The sequence below is a fragment of the Panthera onca genome, chromosome B2 (genome assembly GCF_046562875.1).
Source record: "Panthera onca isolate mPanOnc1 chromosome B2, mPanOnc1 haplotype 2, whole genome shotgun sequence".
NCBI classification, from domain to species: Eukaryota; Metazoa; Chordata; class Mammalia; order Carnivora; family Felidae; genus Panthera; species Panthera onca.
Window position 1 is genome coordinate 100003857 of NC_138343.1, and position 18368 is coordinate 100022224.

Sequence of the window (18368 nt, forward strand, 5' to 3'; positions counted from 1 at the left end):
TCCGGCTATAGGTTGGATTTAGCTTGTGGGCTGGATGGCCTTTCTAAGGTCTCTATTAAAAGCCTGTTGTCAAGTCAGGGGCTATTTAGTGTCTGAGATTTTACCCTACTTGCAAGCCGGTAATGATTGCCTAGATGCTGGCAGAAGACATGAGACTTCTAGGTCAGAGACAAAGGACTTTACTACTTACAGCATAGAAGGCAGCATGAGCTCCATGTTCTATTGGTTTCCCTTGTCCCTCAAACCTCATGAGGCAAACGCAGAGTGGGTCCAAGTGGATGTTACATACACCATGGGTCTGAATCACAGCTGTAGAATCCTGAGCTTAGAAAACCTCTCGTTTTATAAGATAGCTGCTAGCAAATCTGTCCAAACTTCACCCTGGAAGGAGGTATTTTCCATTATCTTGGTCAGGAAACAAATTTGCCCTTTCTCCTGGAAGGTGATACCATACTTTCCAAAGGCTATTGACTATACAAATATCCTTAGCAAGATAGGGACAACAGTTGTCAGAAGACATGGAGAAATGTCAGGGAAGATTGTCTCTTAGCTCCCCATGTTTATGAGGACCCTCCACTGGTTGGAACTCAAATGCTTGCCAGGTTGTGAAAGTGTTGCCCAAGTCTCAGATCCCCAGTAATTCTTTCTCCGAGTGCTATTCTTCTCCCAGTAGTTGTTTTGCCTGGCTTTATGAGGTCCTCCCTTATGCTTATGCATCTTAATATTCAAACACTCGAGGTGACCCTTAGGCAGATTTCTGGAGCTCTGTCTCTGCATATCTGTCTCTTTTCCGGTACCCTGTTACTCAGATTGTGGTCACTTTCCTGAGTTCCAATCACTCTTAAATACAGCAAAACCACTGTGCTGTGCTTGAGTTCTGCCTTTCTGTATGTTGATCCACAGAGAGCCTCCAGGCAGAAAGCTGGGGCACTCATGGAACTCATTTGTTTTGTTTCTCCCAGGGATCACAGTCCCATAGTGCTTGTTGTTCAACTTCTGAAAATGGTTGTGTTATATATAGCCTATTTTTATAACTGTTTATAGCAGAAGCAGTGGTCTAGTGCCACTTCCTCCATCATTGCCCAACTGTCTCTTTTAGCATTAACTTCTTTATATGTTTTGGAATTTTGATTTGCACAGTCACGTTGAGTGAGAGTTATTTCTGTCATCCTTTCTTAACCGATCTCCTATTTGATGACTATTTCCCACCTGCCCTTCTCTCCATTCCATGCCCCACTCCAGAACAAGACCTTAAAATGGCTTTAGAGGCCATTAATGCTCCTTATCCATATTAGGAATATGGCTGATCTAGTATCTAAGCCAGCTGGTATCTCAGTTCATTTGCTGTCTTGATGTTTGTCTTTTGTCCTTTTGCTTTTATGGGCCCACTGCTTCCCATAAATCCACAGCTCCAGGCAGTATGTTGGCAGTAGTTTCATTCAGTTTCTTATCATGAGGCTAGGGAAAGTCAAGTGACCAATCATTGCTATTTGCCCAGAACTAAGGGGTTATCCTGGGACTTGGGATTTTCAGGGCTAAAACAGGGACAGTCCTGGGAAAACCGGGATTGTTTGCTCCAGTTCCTGGCTTTCAGTAACAATGCTGGCTTTGGTCTCCATCTTGAGTAGAGCATCTTAGCCCCACTGTTCCACCAGAGCTGAATTTCCAGTTGCCACTAGCAGCTTTAAGAGTCAGAGCCTGATAGGCTGCAGCATTAGCCCAGCTCACTGCTTTGCATTTTTGTTGTATTTCTGGTCCACAAAGATGTCTATCTTGTTTTTTGAGCCCCGCAATGACCTTTCAGTTTTCTCTTTTTCTATTGTATCTGTCATTACTGTGTGTTTAGAGTTTACAGGATGAATTGAAGCATGAATTTACTGTGTCACCTTGACAGGAAATTCTGCTGATTCTTTTTTTCACTTTGATATTGTCTTAGTTTAGGCAATTATGTAATTTAACAGCCTGCTTTATTTACTGGATTAAAGAGTTCTTGAAAATAAGGGTTTTTAAATTTTAAACCCAAGTGTCTACATTTTATGCAAAACAGGACGCCTGGCTGGCTCAGTCCCAGGAGCATGTGACTCTCAATCTCTGGGTTTTGAGTTCCAGCCCCACATTAGGTGTAGAGATTACTTAAATAAATAAATAAACCTAAAAAAAATAAATTATTATGCACACCAAGTTTCTGCGACAGTGTAAAACTAGTGCAGTAGCAAAAAATACCTCCTAGAGCAAGATAGTAGTTCACACTAACCGTTAGCTCTACATGGAAAAATATCCCCATCACTCAGCTTTGGTCCTCTGTTTTTACTATTATTTTTTAGTTTATTTACTTATGTTTAGTAATCTCTGTACCCAATATGGAGGTTGAACTCACAACCCTGAGATCAAGAGTCTCATGCTCTTCCACTTGAGGCAGCCAGGGGCCCCAGTTTTCTATTTTTAATTAAAGTGGTAGAAATGTATATGTGGCCATGCTAATTGAAACATTTAAAAACTAGGATTGCAGGCTTCTAGGTGCTCAGTCGGTTAAACATCTGACTCCTGATTTCAGCTCAGGTCATGATCTCATATCATGGTTTATGAGTTAGAGCCTCACATTTGGCTCTGCACTGACATTGCAGAGCCTGTTTGAGATTCTCTCTCTCCCTCTCTCTGCCCTTTCCCTGCTCACACTCCCTCTCTCTCTCAAAATAAATACATACAACTTACAAAAAATAAAAACTAGGATTGCATGGTATCATCTTTAAGAGCCAGTCTATTTTTTTTATTTTTTTTTAATCTTTATTTTTGAAAGAGAGAGAGAGAGAGAGACAGAGTGTGAGTGGGGGAGGGGCAGAGAGAGAGGGAGACACAGAATCTGAAGCAGGCTCCAGGCTCTGAGCTGTCAGCACAGAGCCCAATGTGGGGCTTGAACTCTTGAACTATGAGATCACAACCTGAGCCAAAGTCGAATGCTCAACCAACTGAGCCACCAGGCACCCCAAGCCAGTCTATTTTTAATAAAAATAAATATTACTTGGCTATCAAAAAGAATGAAATCTTGCCATTTGCAGCAACGTGGATGGAACTAGAGTGTATTATGCTAAGCAAAATAAGTCAATCAGAGAAAGACAAATACATGATTTCACTCATTCATATATATGCGGAATTTAAGAAGCAAAACAGATGAACATAGGGGAAGGGAAGGAAAAATAATATAAGATAAAAACAGAGATGGGGGTGCCTGGGTGTCTCAGTCAGTTAAGCGACTGATTCTTTTTTTTTTAACTTTTAACTTTTATTTTACTATTTTTTTGAATTTTCATTTCTATTTTAATTTAAATCCAAGTTAGTTAACATATAGTGTAATAATGATTTCAGGAATAGAATCTAGTGATTCATCACTTATATATAACACACAGTGCTCATCCCAACAAGTGCCCTCCTTAATGCCTATTGCCCATTTAGCCCATTCCCCCACCCCAAACTCCACCAGCAACCCTCAGTTTGTTCTTTGTATTTAAGAGTCTCTTATGGTTTATCTTCCACTCTTTTTATATTATTTTTGCTTCCCCTCCCTTATGTTCATCTGTTTTGTATCTTAAATTCCACATATGAGTGAAATCATATGATATTTGTCTTTAACTTATTTCACTTAGCATAATACACTCTAGTTCCATCCACATAGTTGCAAATGGCAAGATTTCATTCTTTTTGAATGCCAAGTAATACTCCATTGTGTGTGTGTGTGTGTGTGTGTGTGTGTATACATACATATACCACATCTTCTTTATCCATTCATCAGTTGATGGACACTTGGGCTCTTTCCATACTTTTGCTATTGTTGCAAGTGCTGCTATAAACAGTAGGGTGCATATTGCCCCTTCGAATCAGCATTTTGGTATCCTTTGGATAAGTACTTAGTAGTGTAATTGCCGGGTTGTAGGGTAGTTCTATTTTTAATTTTTTGAGGAATCTCCATCCTGTTATCCAGAGTGGCTGCACCAATTTGCATTCCCACCAATAGTGCAAAAGAGATCCTCTTTCTCCACATCCTCGCCAACATCTGTTGTTGCCTGAGTTGTTAATGTTAGCTATTCTGACAGGTGTGAGGTGGTATCTCGTTGTGGTTTTGATTTGTATTTCCCTGATGATGAGTGATGTTGAACATTTTTTCATGTGTCTGTTAGCCATCTGGATGTCTTCTTTGGAAAAGTGTCCATTCATGTCTTTTGCTCATTTCTTCTCTGGATTATGTTTTTTTGGTGTTGAGTTTGATAAGTTCTTTATAGATTTTGGATACTAACCTTTTATCTGATATGCTATTTCCAAATATCTTCTCCCATTCTGTCAGTTGCCTTTTAGTTTTACTGATTGTTTCCTTTGCTGTGCAGAAGCTTTTTATCTTTTTTTTTTAATTTTTTTTTAACGTTTATTTTTTTGAGACAGAGAGAGACAGAGCATGAACGGGGGAGGGTCAGAGAGAAGGAGACACAGAATCCGAAACAGGCTCCAGGCTCTGAGCTGTCAGCACAGAGCCCGACGCGGGGCTCAAACTCACGGACTGTGAAATCATGACCTGAGCCGAAGTCGGCCACTTAACCGTCTGAGCCACCCAGGCGCCCCAGAAGCTTTTTATCTTGATGGGGTCCCAATAGTTCATTTTTGCTTTTGTTTCTCTTGCCTCTGGAAACGTATTGAGTAAGAAGTTGCTGCAGCAGAGGTCAAGAGTTTTTTGCCTGCTTTCTCCTGTAGGATTTTGATGGCTTCCTGTCTTACATTTAGGTCTTTCATCCATCTTGAGTTTATTTTTGTGTATGGTGTAAGAAAATGGTCCAGATTCATTCTTCTGGATGTTGCTGTCCAGTTTTCTCAGCACCATTTGCTGAAGAGACTGTCTTTTTTCCATTGGATATTCTTTCCTGTTAAGCAACCGATCTTGATTTCAGCTCAGGTCATGATCTCACGGTTCATGAGATCAAGCCCCGCATCAGGCTTGATCAGGTCAGCAGCACGGACCCTGCTTAGAATTCTCTCTCTCCCTTTCTCTCTACCCCTCCCCTGCTCACTTTGTCTCTGTCTCTCAAAATAAATAAATAAGCTTAAAACACACACACACACACACACACACACACACACACAGGGAGGCAAACCATAAGAGACTCTTAAATAAGGAGAACTGAGGGTTGATGGAGAGGAAGTGGGTGGGAGGATGGGCTAAATGGGCGATGGGCATTAAGGAGGGCACTTGCTGGGATGAGCCCTGGTTATATGTAAGTGATGAATCATTAAATTCTACTCCTGAGACAAATACTACACTATATGTTAGCCAACTTGAATCTAAATTTAAAAAATAATAAAGTAAATATGTGAGTTAACTGCTCACATTACAGTATCAAGTATTTTCTGGGAGGCAATTTAGTAAAAGCTATATGATTCATTGTTTTATTTGTTTGTTTCTTTGTTAAAGAAACTAGTTGGAAAAACACCTTGTTTTGGTATTTAAAAATATCTCCATAGGTAGCTGGTGTGTGATTCCTGACTGATGGTGTGTACAAGTTATAAAATGAAATGAAGAGCTATCATTCAGTAAGAGCACCCTTTGCTTATTTAACCAGGACTAAATAGTGTTGGAGCAAGTTCAGTGCTAAAGTTAGACATTGGGGGAGGTCCAATAGCAGCACAAGTTATAATCCTTTAGAAATCGTAGTCTCTTGGTTCATATCAGGACACTGCAATGTGAGAACATAATCACTTACGCCATATTCTTATGAGACCATTATACCATGGCTGTCTCCATGACAGAACAGTAGAGTTACCAAAGCTACAATTACTTCTACCTGAAGCTTGGTTTTTATTTATTTATTTTTTCTTTTTTGCTTTTCTTTTATATATGAGAAGACCCTTTGAGAAGGATATTTAATGTCCTCTTGCTCTGGCCCCATGATCCCTCACAAATAAAATATGTTGGGAAGCATGTATTTAGGTGAGCATTGTGGACTGCATACTAGAACCTAAAGGTTGTAGAAAATTAATGGGAAAGGTAATGTGATAGAGTGGAAAGAGAATAAGTCTTGGGGTCAGATACACCTGCCTATGAATCCCATCTCCACCATACTCTCTATAACCTTGGAGAAATCACTTAATTTCTAAGGGCCTCAGCTTTCTTATCTGGTTTTAAAATTTATTTTAATTTTTTCTCTTAGTTTTGAGATAGAGAGAGACAGAGTGTGAGCAGGGGAGGGCAGAGAGAGAGAGAGAGGGAGACACAGAATCCGAAGCACGCTCCAGGCTCTGAGCTGTCAGCACAGAGCCTGACGCAGAGCTGGAACTCACGAACCGTGAGATAATGACCTAAGCTGAAGTTGGACACTTAACCGACTGGGAAACCCAGGCACCCCTCTTATCTGGTTTAAACACACACACACACACACACACACACACCCCCAAAGCAGAAAATGTCAGGTCCTGAGAAAACGTCTCCCCTGTTCCCCTACTATACCACCTCTATTAGGAGAATTTAAATAGCTAGATAGACAGAATTTATTAACTTAGCCTTTCTTTTCTTTTCTTTAATATTTTTTAACGTTTATTTATTTTTGAGAGAGAGACAGAGTGCAAGTGGGGGAGGGGCAGAGAGAGAAGGAGACACAGAATCTGAAGCAAGCTCCAGTCTGTGAGCTGTCAGCGCAGAGCCCCACGCGGGGCTTGAACTCACGAGCTGTGAGATCATGACCTGAGCCGAGGTCGGAGGCCTAACCAAGGAGCCACCCAGGTGCCCCTTAACTTAGCCTTTCTTATGTGCCAGGCATTGTGCTACACATTCTCTTATTTATTCTTACACACCCATGAAGTCCTGGAGCTCAGAAAGGCTTTACATGTGTCTCTAAGTTGTTTGCCTACAGGTTATGTGGCCAGAAAGTGACCGAACCACGGCTAGAACCCAGTGCTCTTAACCACTTATATTTCAGCCTCACGAAAATCAAAATCTCTTAGAGGTTTTGTAATTTCACTTGTAATGACAGACCATTAGTTTCTCACCATATTTAATTTTTTGTGAACAAATTTGTTTTTGATGCATGTATCAGTTTGTTAAGGCTGCCCTAACAAAATACCAAAGACCAAGTGACTTAAACAACAGGAGATTATTTTCTCACAGCTCTGGTGGCTGAAAGTCTGAGATCAAGGTGTTGCCAGGTTTGGTTTCTTCTGAGGCCTCTCTCCTTGGCTTGCAGATGGCCGTCTTCTTTCTGTGTCCTCTCATGGTCTTCCCTCCCTCTGTGTTGTTGGTGTCCTAATCTCCGCTTCTTATGAGAACACTAGTCATTTTGGGTTAATGACCCCATTTTAACTTAATTACCTCGTTAAAGGCCCTATCTCCAAATACAGTTACATTTTGAGATCCTGAGGGGTAAGGCTTCAACATATGAATTTGGGGAGACAGTTCAGCCCATAATGATGCATTTGTAGCATAAACCATGCGATACCAAATAAAAAAGAAAATAACCCCTATATACGGTTTACTGTGTGTCAAACACTGTGTAAAAACACTTTACACACGTTCATGTAATCCATATGGGGTAGAACTATTCTTATCCCTATTTGTTACTGAGAGGTTAAGTAGTTGGTCCAGAGTCACATATAAAATAAATGGTAGGACAGGATTTGAATCCACACAGTCTGATGCCAGAGTCTGGACTCATCCACTATATTCAACTGCTCCTCTCAACAAAAAGCATCCCGTTTGGAACAAAGAAACAGAAAACACAGTAATCCGTATTTGAGGTAAAATTATGATTAACTTCAAAAGTTTGTACATGTTTAATTAGCAATTACTAAGTTATTATATATGAAAAATAATGAAGCAGCTTTCATTTATTCTTCTGTTATGGCACAGTAATAAATCAGAGTCACTTAGAAAATGGCAAAGAAAATTCTTGCCATCTACTTGGTGTAACGAAGAGTTAATTAATACGAAGTATTTTTCTTCTAAATCTTCAAAAGCAAATAGCATGTGCATGAAGTATTAATATTTGAAGACCTAGCACACATCTGTCTCACTTTTGGTTTTTCTCCTAAGTGGGCATCATTCCTGCTTTAAGCCCATTTTACTGAAGCAAAAAAAAAAAAGGAGCTGAGTTCCTATCTGGAGATGTTTGGTTCAGAGAGAGCAATGCACTCTTCCAGCCACTGAACTAAGTCTACAGAAGGCAAGAACTTGGAGCGAGAAGTGACTAGGAAAAGAAATTATGAACTATCCCCATCCCCTTCCAGAATCCCCAACAGGAAGGAACATTGGGATCCCACTGCACAAAGGAACGGGATTTGAGCCAATTTAGTTGTGTCTCAAAGGACAGCATTCCTCAGCTCACATCTGGTAAAAACCCAAAATAAGAAAAAGAATAGATTTGAGGTTAAGAAACGCTGCCGTGGTGCTTGCTTTTAGTGTGTCAACAGATGCTATTACAGTTTGGCGACTGGCAGGATTTCCAAAGATGAATTAATGAAAGTGTACAGAGCCCTCAAGGCCACGTTCTAAGCTGGACACAATCAAATATGAAAATGAACAGCGGAGATTCTGTGATGGCTGTTCAGGATTGTAGAGGCCACTGCTGCCAGGAGTTATCACAACAAACTCCACAGAGAAAAGGTGGATTTGATAAGGCCCTTGAGAGATGGGGTAGGATTTGCTGGATGGGGCAATGTGAAGGCGTTTTAGCCTGAGGGCAGCAACTGGGGCAGCGAAGCCAGAATGAGGGAAGCATGTGGGAACAACGGAGAGACATCCTCTCTTCGAACAGATTTGAGGGACTTATGGGACAGATTTTAGGCTCAGACAGGGGCCCAGTTTAAGTATGACTTCATGCTGGAGGTCAGCATTATTATTCTGGTAGTTGATCTGTGCATCGAAGTTATCTCATTTTTCCTAGCATGTTTATAGGAACACATCTCAACAGAACTGCTTTGCTTTAGTAGCATGTTTGTTTTCTTTGAGGCTGCTCAGACCACAACAACATACTCCAAGGACTGCTGTCCATTCTGGAGTTGTGTCATGCCTCGTTGACCTGGAGTATCAGGCAGCTGTCGGCCCTAGGCCTCCCTAGACGCAGGCCTCCCTGTGGACACCTGGAGTGAGCTTGCATGGTTCTAAGTGCCTGACTGGAGCTGAGAGGACAGCACCCTACCTGCAAAGGCAGATAGGCTGAGGAATGGCGTCACCTTTTAGAAGTGGTGACATACTTTCTGTCTGCATTTTATAAACCCTCTGAGGGAAGAGCTCTATAGAATTTTGAGAACCCGCACCCCCTGGCCATCTTGTGGTTGTAGAAAGAAGTTTTGGTGTCTCACAGACCTTTATTTGACTTCTGACCCTCCTGTGTGACTTTACTAAACTTTATAAGATTTTTATTTATTTTTAATGTTTATTTTTGAGAGAGTGCACACGCGCACACACAAGTTGGGGAGTGGCTGAGAGAGAAAAGGAGACACAGAATCTGAAGGAGGCTCCAGGCTCTAAGCTGTCAGCGCAGAGCCTGATGCTGGGCTTGAACCCATGAACCATGAGATCATGACCTGAGCCGAAGTCACCTGAGCCACCCAAGCACCCCAAGACTTTTATTTTTTAATCTGTAAAACAGCCCAGTTACTAAGCAGTTACTGTTAACTCTCCTACTTTTCTTTTGTGAATTCTCTCAGTCCCTGACATTCTTGAGGAACTTCTTTTGATTGTAAATGCTCTCTGCTATCTAGAAGGTGAAAACTCTATGGTTTAGGATGCCTGTGGATCCTGAAGAAAACATGGGGGTGGATGGGGCTGGCCCGCCCTATCCTCCCGTCCCTGTGTTTATTTCCTCAGGATAGAATTTCAACCACAGCCAGTCCTTAGGATAGTCCAAAGGCTCCAGAGTTCTTGGAAATCATTTTGCGGGGCTCAACTACCCTTATTTGTATTGAGTTTAAAACAAGAAATAATGCGTAAAGCCATTATGTGCCCTAAAGCATACGAAAATTAAAACTACATGTGTCAAAGCATTTTGTGAGTAGAAACAGTCGGGCAAGGCCATAAACTATCACATTACTACATTACTACCATTTCTACTGTTCAAAACTCCAACTACAAGCTTGTCCTTGGAAATTGCTACGTAATTTAGGTGTACCCAATTGTGCTTACAGCTAAGAAGTACATAGAGTTTGTTGGTTAGTATTTTGCCTATATTTGAATCCTAAAAATAACCACCTCATGAGAACAAAGTGAGCTTTGTGAAGAATATATTCCAGTTGGTTAGAAATGGAAGGTACGTTTTTCCTATCCCCTCTTGCCTTTCATTTCTAAACACATTTGCCTCTACTCTGAAGCAGAGGAGGCTGTTAGAGCAGCTGCAGCAAGCAGCTGTAGAATCTTCTGTGTCATCTGCTCCCCTGCTTTGCAGACTGTCCCATCCTCCGCCCCCAGTTGTCCTTTCAAAATGGCGCACTGCCCTCTTCCTCCCAGTGCCCCACCTGAGTCCTGGCTCTGTCCCTGCCGTGATTTCAGGGGACTTTGCCTGGTGTCCCCTTGCCGTTACCATTCTTTACGGTAAAAAAAAAAAAACAAAACATTTCTATCACATGGAAAACAACAGAAGGAAAAAACAAAGTCCATCAGCCAACACATAGCCACTTGCTGCTGCCCTCACGAGCTCTGCTTGTCATTTCTGGTGGTGCTTTTTTCAGTGTGCTACCATATCAGTTTACTATAAAGCTACAATCATACATGTGCATGCAGATGCCAGATGATTATGACTCTTTGAGGGGAAGTCCTCCACAGGATTACCTGGAGAGAAAAGGTTTATTCATCCCATGCACAGTAAACAGCTATACCAGAGGCCTGTCCCTGTAACTTTGCACAGAGTGCTTGGGGACTGTCTGAGCCACTGCTAGCATTGCACTTAATGCATAATAAACCGTTATAACCAGCAGCCACAGAACTTCTTTTTCTTTCAGAGTGTAGTTGAGCATAAGCTTCTAAGGTAGACTGTGGGAGCTAGTGTGGGACAAGTTCCTTTGCATAATATGTTAAAGTAATTTATGTTCCATGGCTTTTAGGGAAGAGTCAGCTCATTTTGACTGGTCCTTTTAATGTTTGATTTTGAACACTTAGAAAATGGGCTTGCATTCTTTCTCTCTTTTTGAAAAAAGCTATTATGTAGTTTTAAAACATACATATTTTAGACCTCAGGCAATATATTATCCAAATAGTAATTTAAAACAAAATATTTTTAATACAGTTGATTTATAACACATTACACGCACGAGCGTAGAAAGCAGGTAAAAACAAATTATATGTTTTATTTTACTACGTTGGCAACAGAATAGTCTGCCTTACAAAGCAATATAAATCATCTTTTACCACTGTTCTCTGAAAGTAGTTTGGGGTTAACAAAATCTAAATTGCACCTGTCAGAACTGCCAGTAATATCTTCAATTTTCACTGACTCTACTCTCCCTTCTCTCCATATCTTCAGACCAAATGGAGAACTGGAACAGTTTCCACAAAGAAAAACAAAGGTGAAAGAAAGGGAAGGAAAGGAAGACTTTATAAAGTTTCTTTTGGGTATGTAAGAGGATGGACACTAGTGTGAACAGGGTGTAAGTCCACAGGCAAAGTATACCTGAAATAGGTCAGTGCCCGCGAACAGACCAGATAGGTGGGTGTGGTACGTGCATGTTCCAGACCAACGATCTTCTCACTTAAATACAGCAGTTTCACTGCCTACCAGTAAATATATTATGCTTTATGGGGAAAAAACCTCCCCCTAAATTGCCTTCTTAAATATCACACCACACAATAAGTTTTTCTTTGTTTAGAAATGTAAGAGGAGGGGTGTCTGGGGAGCCCCACACCGGGCTCCATGCTGACAGTGTGGAGCCTGCTTGGGATTCTGTCTGTCTGCTACTCCCGCACGCATGTTCTCGCATGTTCTCTCTCTCTCAAAATAAATAAATGAACTTTTTAAAAATCTAATAAAAAAGAAATTTAAGAAAGAAATGTAAAAATAATGTGAATTAACTAGAACTGAGAATAAATACTTTATGAAGAATAGATAGGAAACTAGAACAATTAGGCCTCGGTTGGCCTGGGCCAACTGTGAGAATACAGAAGCTCTGAGCTGGAAGGATTTGATTAGGCCTCTATAATTAAACTCTTATATCTCCTTAGTAACATCCCAGTTAAGTGGTCATTCTGCCCTCTTTTTAAATACTTAGGTGTAGGGGCGCCTGGGTGGCTCAGTCGGTTGGGCGTCAGACTTCGGCTCAGGTCACAATCTCACGGCTTGTGGGTTCAAGCCCCGCGTTAGGCTCTGTGCTGACAGCTCAGAGCCTGGAGCCTGCTTCAGATTCTGTCTCCCTCTCTCTCTGCCCCTCCCCGCTCATTCTCTCTCTCTCTCTCTCTCTCTCTCAAAAATAAACAAACATTAAAAAAAATTGTTTTAAATACTTAGGTGTAGGGATACCCAAAACTTATTAGTACAACCAACCTCAAGTTCTTATTTATGGAAATATACTTAACTGTACCTGTACCTTCATCTGATTCATATTCTTCCCGACTTCACTCCACACAGCATAGATCTAATCCCTCCTACAACTTTTCAAATATCTGAAGACAATCATCATGACTTAAAATGTTCTTTAACTGAGCCATCACTAAGACTTGTCTCTTAAACCAGTCACAGTAGGAGCTGTATTCATCCACACCCCTCAGCCACTGAAAGAGCCTCATCCCTAGAGAAGATTGGTGGTGGTGCTTCTCAGTTGATGGGTCTGTGATGTGGTTGTGTTGATGCGTTACTGCTGAAAACACTGGAGCCAGACAGGGGAGAGCTGAAGCCTCGAGAGCCTAGGAAGAGCCCAGAATTTTAATTAAGTTGATGGCAACAAAGGCAGGCATTGTAATGTCCCACCTTTGCGGAAAAAACCCAGACACAAAAATTATTAATTCATGTTATTGACATTCAACCAGTCCTATAATTTGGAGGTTAGGGTCTTGAGCTCCAACTCTGCCAGTGGCCAGTTGCATGGCCTTGGGCAATCCTCTCCACCGTTTTGGAGTTCCCTCTATGATACGCAAAGGCCTATGCCTGCTTTTCTGCCTAGAAAGTGGCCCCTTCCCCTGCCCTCAGCTCAGATGTCATTTCTCCAGGAACCTTAGCCTGACTTGCACCCCTACCCAACCCTGAGACTAAGCCTCTGTTTGCCCTTGTCCCTTCTGCTCACCTCTGTTATAGTACTTACTTCATTGTGTGTTAATAACTTGCTTCCTGTGTCTACTGTACTGGAAATTCTTTAAGACTAAGGACTTGGTGGGTGCCTGGGTGGCTCAGTCGGTTAAGCATCCAACTTTGGCTCAGGTCATGATCTCACAGCTCATGGGTTCGAGCCCCACATTGGGCCCCATATCAGGCTCTGTGCTGATAGCTCAGAGTCTGGAGCCTGCTTCAGATTCTCTGTCTCCCTCTGTCTCTGCTCCTCCCCTGCTTGCACTCTGTCTCTCAAAAATAAATAAACATTAAGAAAAAAAAAAGTTTTTGTTGAAAAAGAAAGAAAGGAAAGAGGAGACAGAAAGGGAGAAGATAAAATGAGCAAGTTGGAGTACATTGTGTAAATAGCCTTGTACAGCTAAAAATCTACAATTTCTTGTTAAGTTCCATCCTTAATGTCAACCTCAGATTTTTAGAAATTCAGATTTTCTCTAGTAAAGGGATGTTTCAAGTGGTTATACCAAATTAGAAAAACTATAAATATATATTCATACATATAATACAATTTTAGGGCTGATATTTAGAATTCATTTAATGAGCCCAAACCTTATTTTACATATGAGGAAACTGAGGCACAATAAGATTAAGTTATCTGCCTAAACCTACCTGGTTAGTGGGAAGACCACATTTCAAGTCCTGATCTCTCTTGTCCCTGAACCAGGATAGCTGGTCCATCATCTTTTTCCCTTTTTGAAAAAGCTGCTACCAACTTGGCTACAAATGGAAGTGACAGACGTTTTCCCTTTTATGTGATGGCTATATCAATCCACAACTTTCTGGTTATAAATTAAACTTTGAGAAACGCCCTTCTCTGCTCCTAGACAAACTCCTGAAAATCAGTCCTCTTTTCTCTGAGAAATGTCAGAGGGTGCTATAGTGCTACACGAGATGACTCCTGTAGGTTGTTTGCTAAACAGAGTTGCAACCATGTGAATTGCTTTCAGCCAGGTTGGATATCAAGGCTCAGTGTTCTGGTGTTAAGCCACAGAGTAGTGCTGCCTTGAGACCAGCTTCTTGGCAAATAGCCCTGAGGTGCAGCTGTAAGGTGACCCAATGCAGGCTTGAGGCCAAGGCCCAGTGCTCACTGCCAGAAACCTGAGCCAAACATTGGAGCTAATTCCCAGGGCACTGAATTGGTCTCAATTAAAATTTTAGATGAAAAGATTTTTTGTTTATCCCAAAGAACCACTTCAATTTATAAGCTCATAGAAAAACTGAGTGTTTTGCCATTATACTCAGAATACTTTCTAGAAGCCAAACCTTTAAAAGAAGATGAAGATGATGATGACAACTCTAGATTATTTAAGAAGTCATGAAAATATTTTTCAAAAGCAACATCTTTTGAGTCTAATGTTATGGACCAATGGCATAATGATTAAAACTTTGGCTCTGGGGTCAAATTGCTTGGGTTCACTCTACAAGACGTGCTGCATCATGGTATTTGACCTTGGATGATATACTTCACCTGTCTGAGCCTCCGTGTTCTTAATGGTAAGATTTATTAATAAGAGTTTAATGTAGGGGCACCTGGGTGGCTCAGTCAGTTGAGTGTCTGACTTGGGCTCAGGTCATGATCTCACAGTTTGTGAGTCTGAGCCCCACATTTGGGCTCACTGCTGTCAACACAGAACCCACTTCAGATCCTCTGTCCCTCTCTCTGTCTCTGCCCCTCCCTCACTCTCTCTCTTTCTCTCTCTCTCAAAAATAAATAAACATTTAAAAAAAAGAGTTTAATGTAGGGGCACATGGCTGGCTTAGTTGGTAGAGCACGTGACTCTTGATCTCAGGGTGGTGAGTTCGAACCCCACGTTGGGTGTAGAGATGACTAAAAAGTAAATAAATGAACTTAAAAAATGTTTAATGTAGGGTGGTTAGAGAATTAAGTAAGTCATATAAAATATAGCACAGTGCCTATGATGTAGTAAGTGTTCAATCATAGCTGCTATTTTTATCTTTATTATCCATGACTCCTTTAATTCACCTAGTTTTAAGGCCCAATTTGATCCTGTTCACAGTCCTCCAGAGAAGACTAAAAAATCAGAAGTACCTTACTTATGAACATGAAAATAAGTGGACAGTTCTATAGGGATAAATATCTCTATGCAACCTTCTTGTCAGATTTTGAGTGAGAGGATAAAGTTTAGGGTCTTTACTGACTCGAGCCCTAGTGGGAACTCGGTATTTATCTTTTCTTTCCCTCACAGCACCTTGTATAGAAAAACAAAAACAAAAACACAAAAAAAACACAAAAAACCTTGTGCATTAAAAAAAAAAAAAACAACAACAACAACAACAACAAAAAAACCCAACTGGAAATATGTAAACACAGAGGCGATCATAAGAGATACATTTTGGAAGGTGGGCAATGGAGGCCGGAGACACCCAGCTAGGAAGATATTTCATAGCTCAATAATGTGTCTCAGTAGCTGTCACACTTTAATATCAGAGAATCATCTGGATGCTTGTGAAAACACAGATTACTGGTCTGTACCCCAAGAGATTCTGAAATAGGACCTAAGAATCTGCATCTCTAACAAGTTCCCAGGTGATGCTGATGCTGCTGGTCTGGGGACCACACTTTGAGAACCCCTGGTGGCTAGACATGTAGCTCCTATTAATCTGGGTGTTCTTAGACCCTGTTGGCTATTTAGGTTCCTTTCCCATCTGCACCTGTACTGAGTTCGTGGACACCCCAAAATCTCTCTCTCCTGATGACCTACGTACTGGCATCAAACAGTGTTGGTTTTCTGTCCAGTAGTCTTCTTTCAGCCTCCAGGTTTGAACTGCTCTGTCCTCTGCCCCCTTGGAGATTGCTTGTTGTGCATTCTTAAGCTCCAACAGCAGAGTGCCACAGTTCTTTTCAGAGAATGGCTGGGGATTCATCTTTGCCTGCTGGCCAGCCATAGCCCACCTTAGTCCCAATTGCCCCAGGGCTCTTGCATATCAAGACGGAGCCCAGACCCAGCAGCACAGAACGAGTGTCCTTCCACAGAGGCCACTCACTCCTACCTAGCACACGTCAAACTAGAGAATCTGAGATTTTTAGCTACAGTATCAACTTCTTTTATTTAAAGGACATCTTTTCTTTTATTTAAATATAGGCAAATTCAAATCACCATCTCCCAAGGCACATACACAGACCAAACTCTGTAGCAATCCTGGGTCAGAAACATACGTGATGGGATGGGATGATACAGGACTGTAACTTGATATGCCCACGCTGAATCTTGCCTCAAGACCGTCTTATGTTTCCAATTTCACAATTTCTTCAATATCACTTTTACCATAGTTCCTCAAAACTTGGGCATAATGATCCCTAATGTTTGTTGGGTACTTAATCCTCACAACGACCATATGAATGGCTACTATTCTATCTACTTTATGTATGAGGACACTAAGGCTTAGCAAGGTTAAGATATAACTAGAATATACGCTTCAGGATCTTTGTCCATTTTATTCCCTGATATAGCCCAAGTGCCTAGAACAACGCCTGGCCCATACTGGTGTTCAATCAATATTTATTGAATGAATGGAGGGTCAAACGACAAGCATATGGGATCTGGGATTTGAAAGCAGATCGACTTAACCCCTACGCCTCACTTGCTCTTGCCTCAACTTTGACTTTCCTTTTGTCACCCCGTGAACTTATCCCCCAAGTCGGTTATGAGTCCTAGCAAATCCATATCATGACGTTTCTTGCATTTGCCCCCCTTTTTCCATTTCAGCTGCCACCAACCTAGTTAAATGATTGCTATTTATTTCCTGAACTATTGCTACCCTGTCCCCACTGCAGTCTCTGCAGGACCCTGTGCTGCCTACACAACTTTTGCCAGATAGCTTTTTTCTTTAAATTTCTTTTAATGTTTATTTCTTGAGGGGGGGGGGGGAGATTGTGAGTGGGGGAGGGCAGAGAGAGAGGGAGAATCTAAAGCAGGCTCCAAGCTCCAAGCTGTTAGCACAGAGCACGATGAGGGGCATGAACCCACAAACTGTGAGATCATGACCAGAGCAAAGTTGGATGCTTACCCAACTAAGCCACCCAGGTGCCCCCAGATAGCTTTTCTCTTAAAGCACATTCCATTCACATTATACTTCTGCTTAAAGACAAGGAAGGTAGTGTGGTATACTGGAAAACTAAGCAACTAAAAAGCCAGGGCTCTGGTTTCAATTCTGTGACCTTGGCCACATCACATATCCGTGCTAGGCTTCACTTTCCTGATTAGTAGCATTAGGAAGTTGGACTGGCTGATCCTTTCCCACTCCAACATTGTCTGGTGGTTGGATGCAGGGGCTATTACACCCTATCAGTGGAATTCTATCTGACATCAGGTAGGAGGGGCGGTTATACTCATAAGGGGTTTAGAATATGATGAATACGTATATTTTTATCAAACAAAGCAGAGCAGTGTGCCATCAAAGAAGTAAAATGCGGGGATGCCTGGGTGACTCAGTCACTTAAGCATCAGACTCTTGATTTCGGTTCAGGTCATGATCTCATGGTTTGTGAGTTTGAGCCCCGTGTTGGGCTCTGCGCTGACAGCACGGAGCCTGCTTGGGATTCTCTCTCTCCCTCTCTCTCTGCCCCTCCTCCTCTAGTATGTGCTCTCTCTCTCTCTCTCTCTCTCTCTCTCTCAAAAATAAATAAACATTAAAAAAAAAAAAAGAAGTAAAATGAGGAGGGAGCGATCGCGCCTAGTTACTAATGGGGGGCGCTGACGGGCACAGACCCTGCTCTTCCTCTGACGTCAGCCTGTCCCTGGTGTGTAGGTCCTCACCTCACTGATGAGAAGAAAAGCTACTGGGACCCCAGTAGCTGTAAGCTGCAGCAGAAATCCATCACGAAAATCTAGTACCCCCTAATTCAGAAGTTGTTGGCTCAAGACACACACATTGGTCTAATGCCTAGGAAACTGCTGACAGGGGCAAAGAGAAAACGAAAGTGGTTGTCATGTTTCTGATAAATGCTCTATGTCTTGCTCTGCCGCTTACTAGTCAGGTGCCCTTGAGCAGGTCCCTATCTTCTCTGAGCCTTGGTTCCACCTCAGTTCCTCATCTAGAGATTGGGGATAATAGTATCACCCTTGCAGT

At 41.7% G+C, this 18368-nt stretch overlaps 1 protein-coding gene across 1 annotated transcript in view; it reads left to right on the forward strand.

The window, feature by feature from the left end:
* The window catches only part of LOC145712412 (uncharacterized), a 58016-nt gene extending 40117 nt beyond the window's left edge, over positions 1-17899 (forward strand). The window contains exon 2 of the mRNA XM_078447229.2: positions 11487-17899. Within this exon, the coding sequence (XP_078303355.2) occupies positions 11487-11583 (97 nt within the window). The 3' untranslated portion in view covers positions 11584-17899. The remainder of the gene's footprint in view (positions 1-11486) is intronic.
* The last annotated feature ends 469 nt before the right edge of the window (positions 17900-18368 follow it).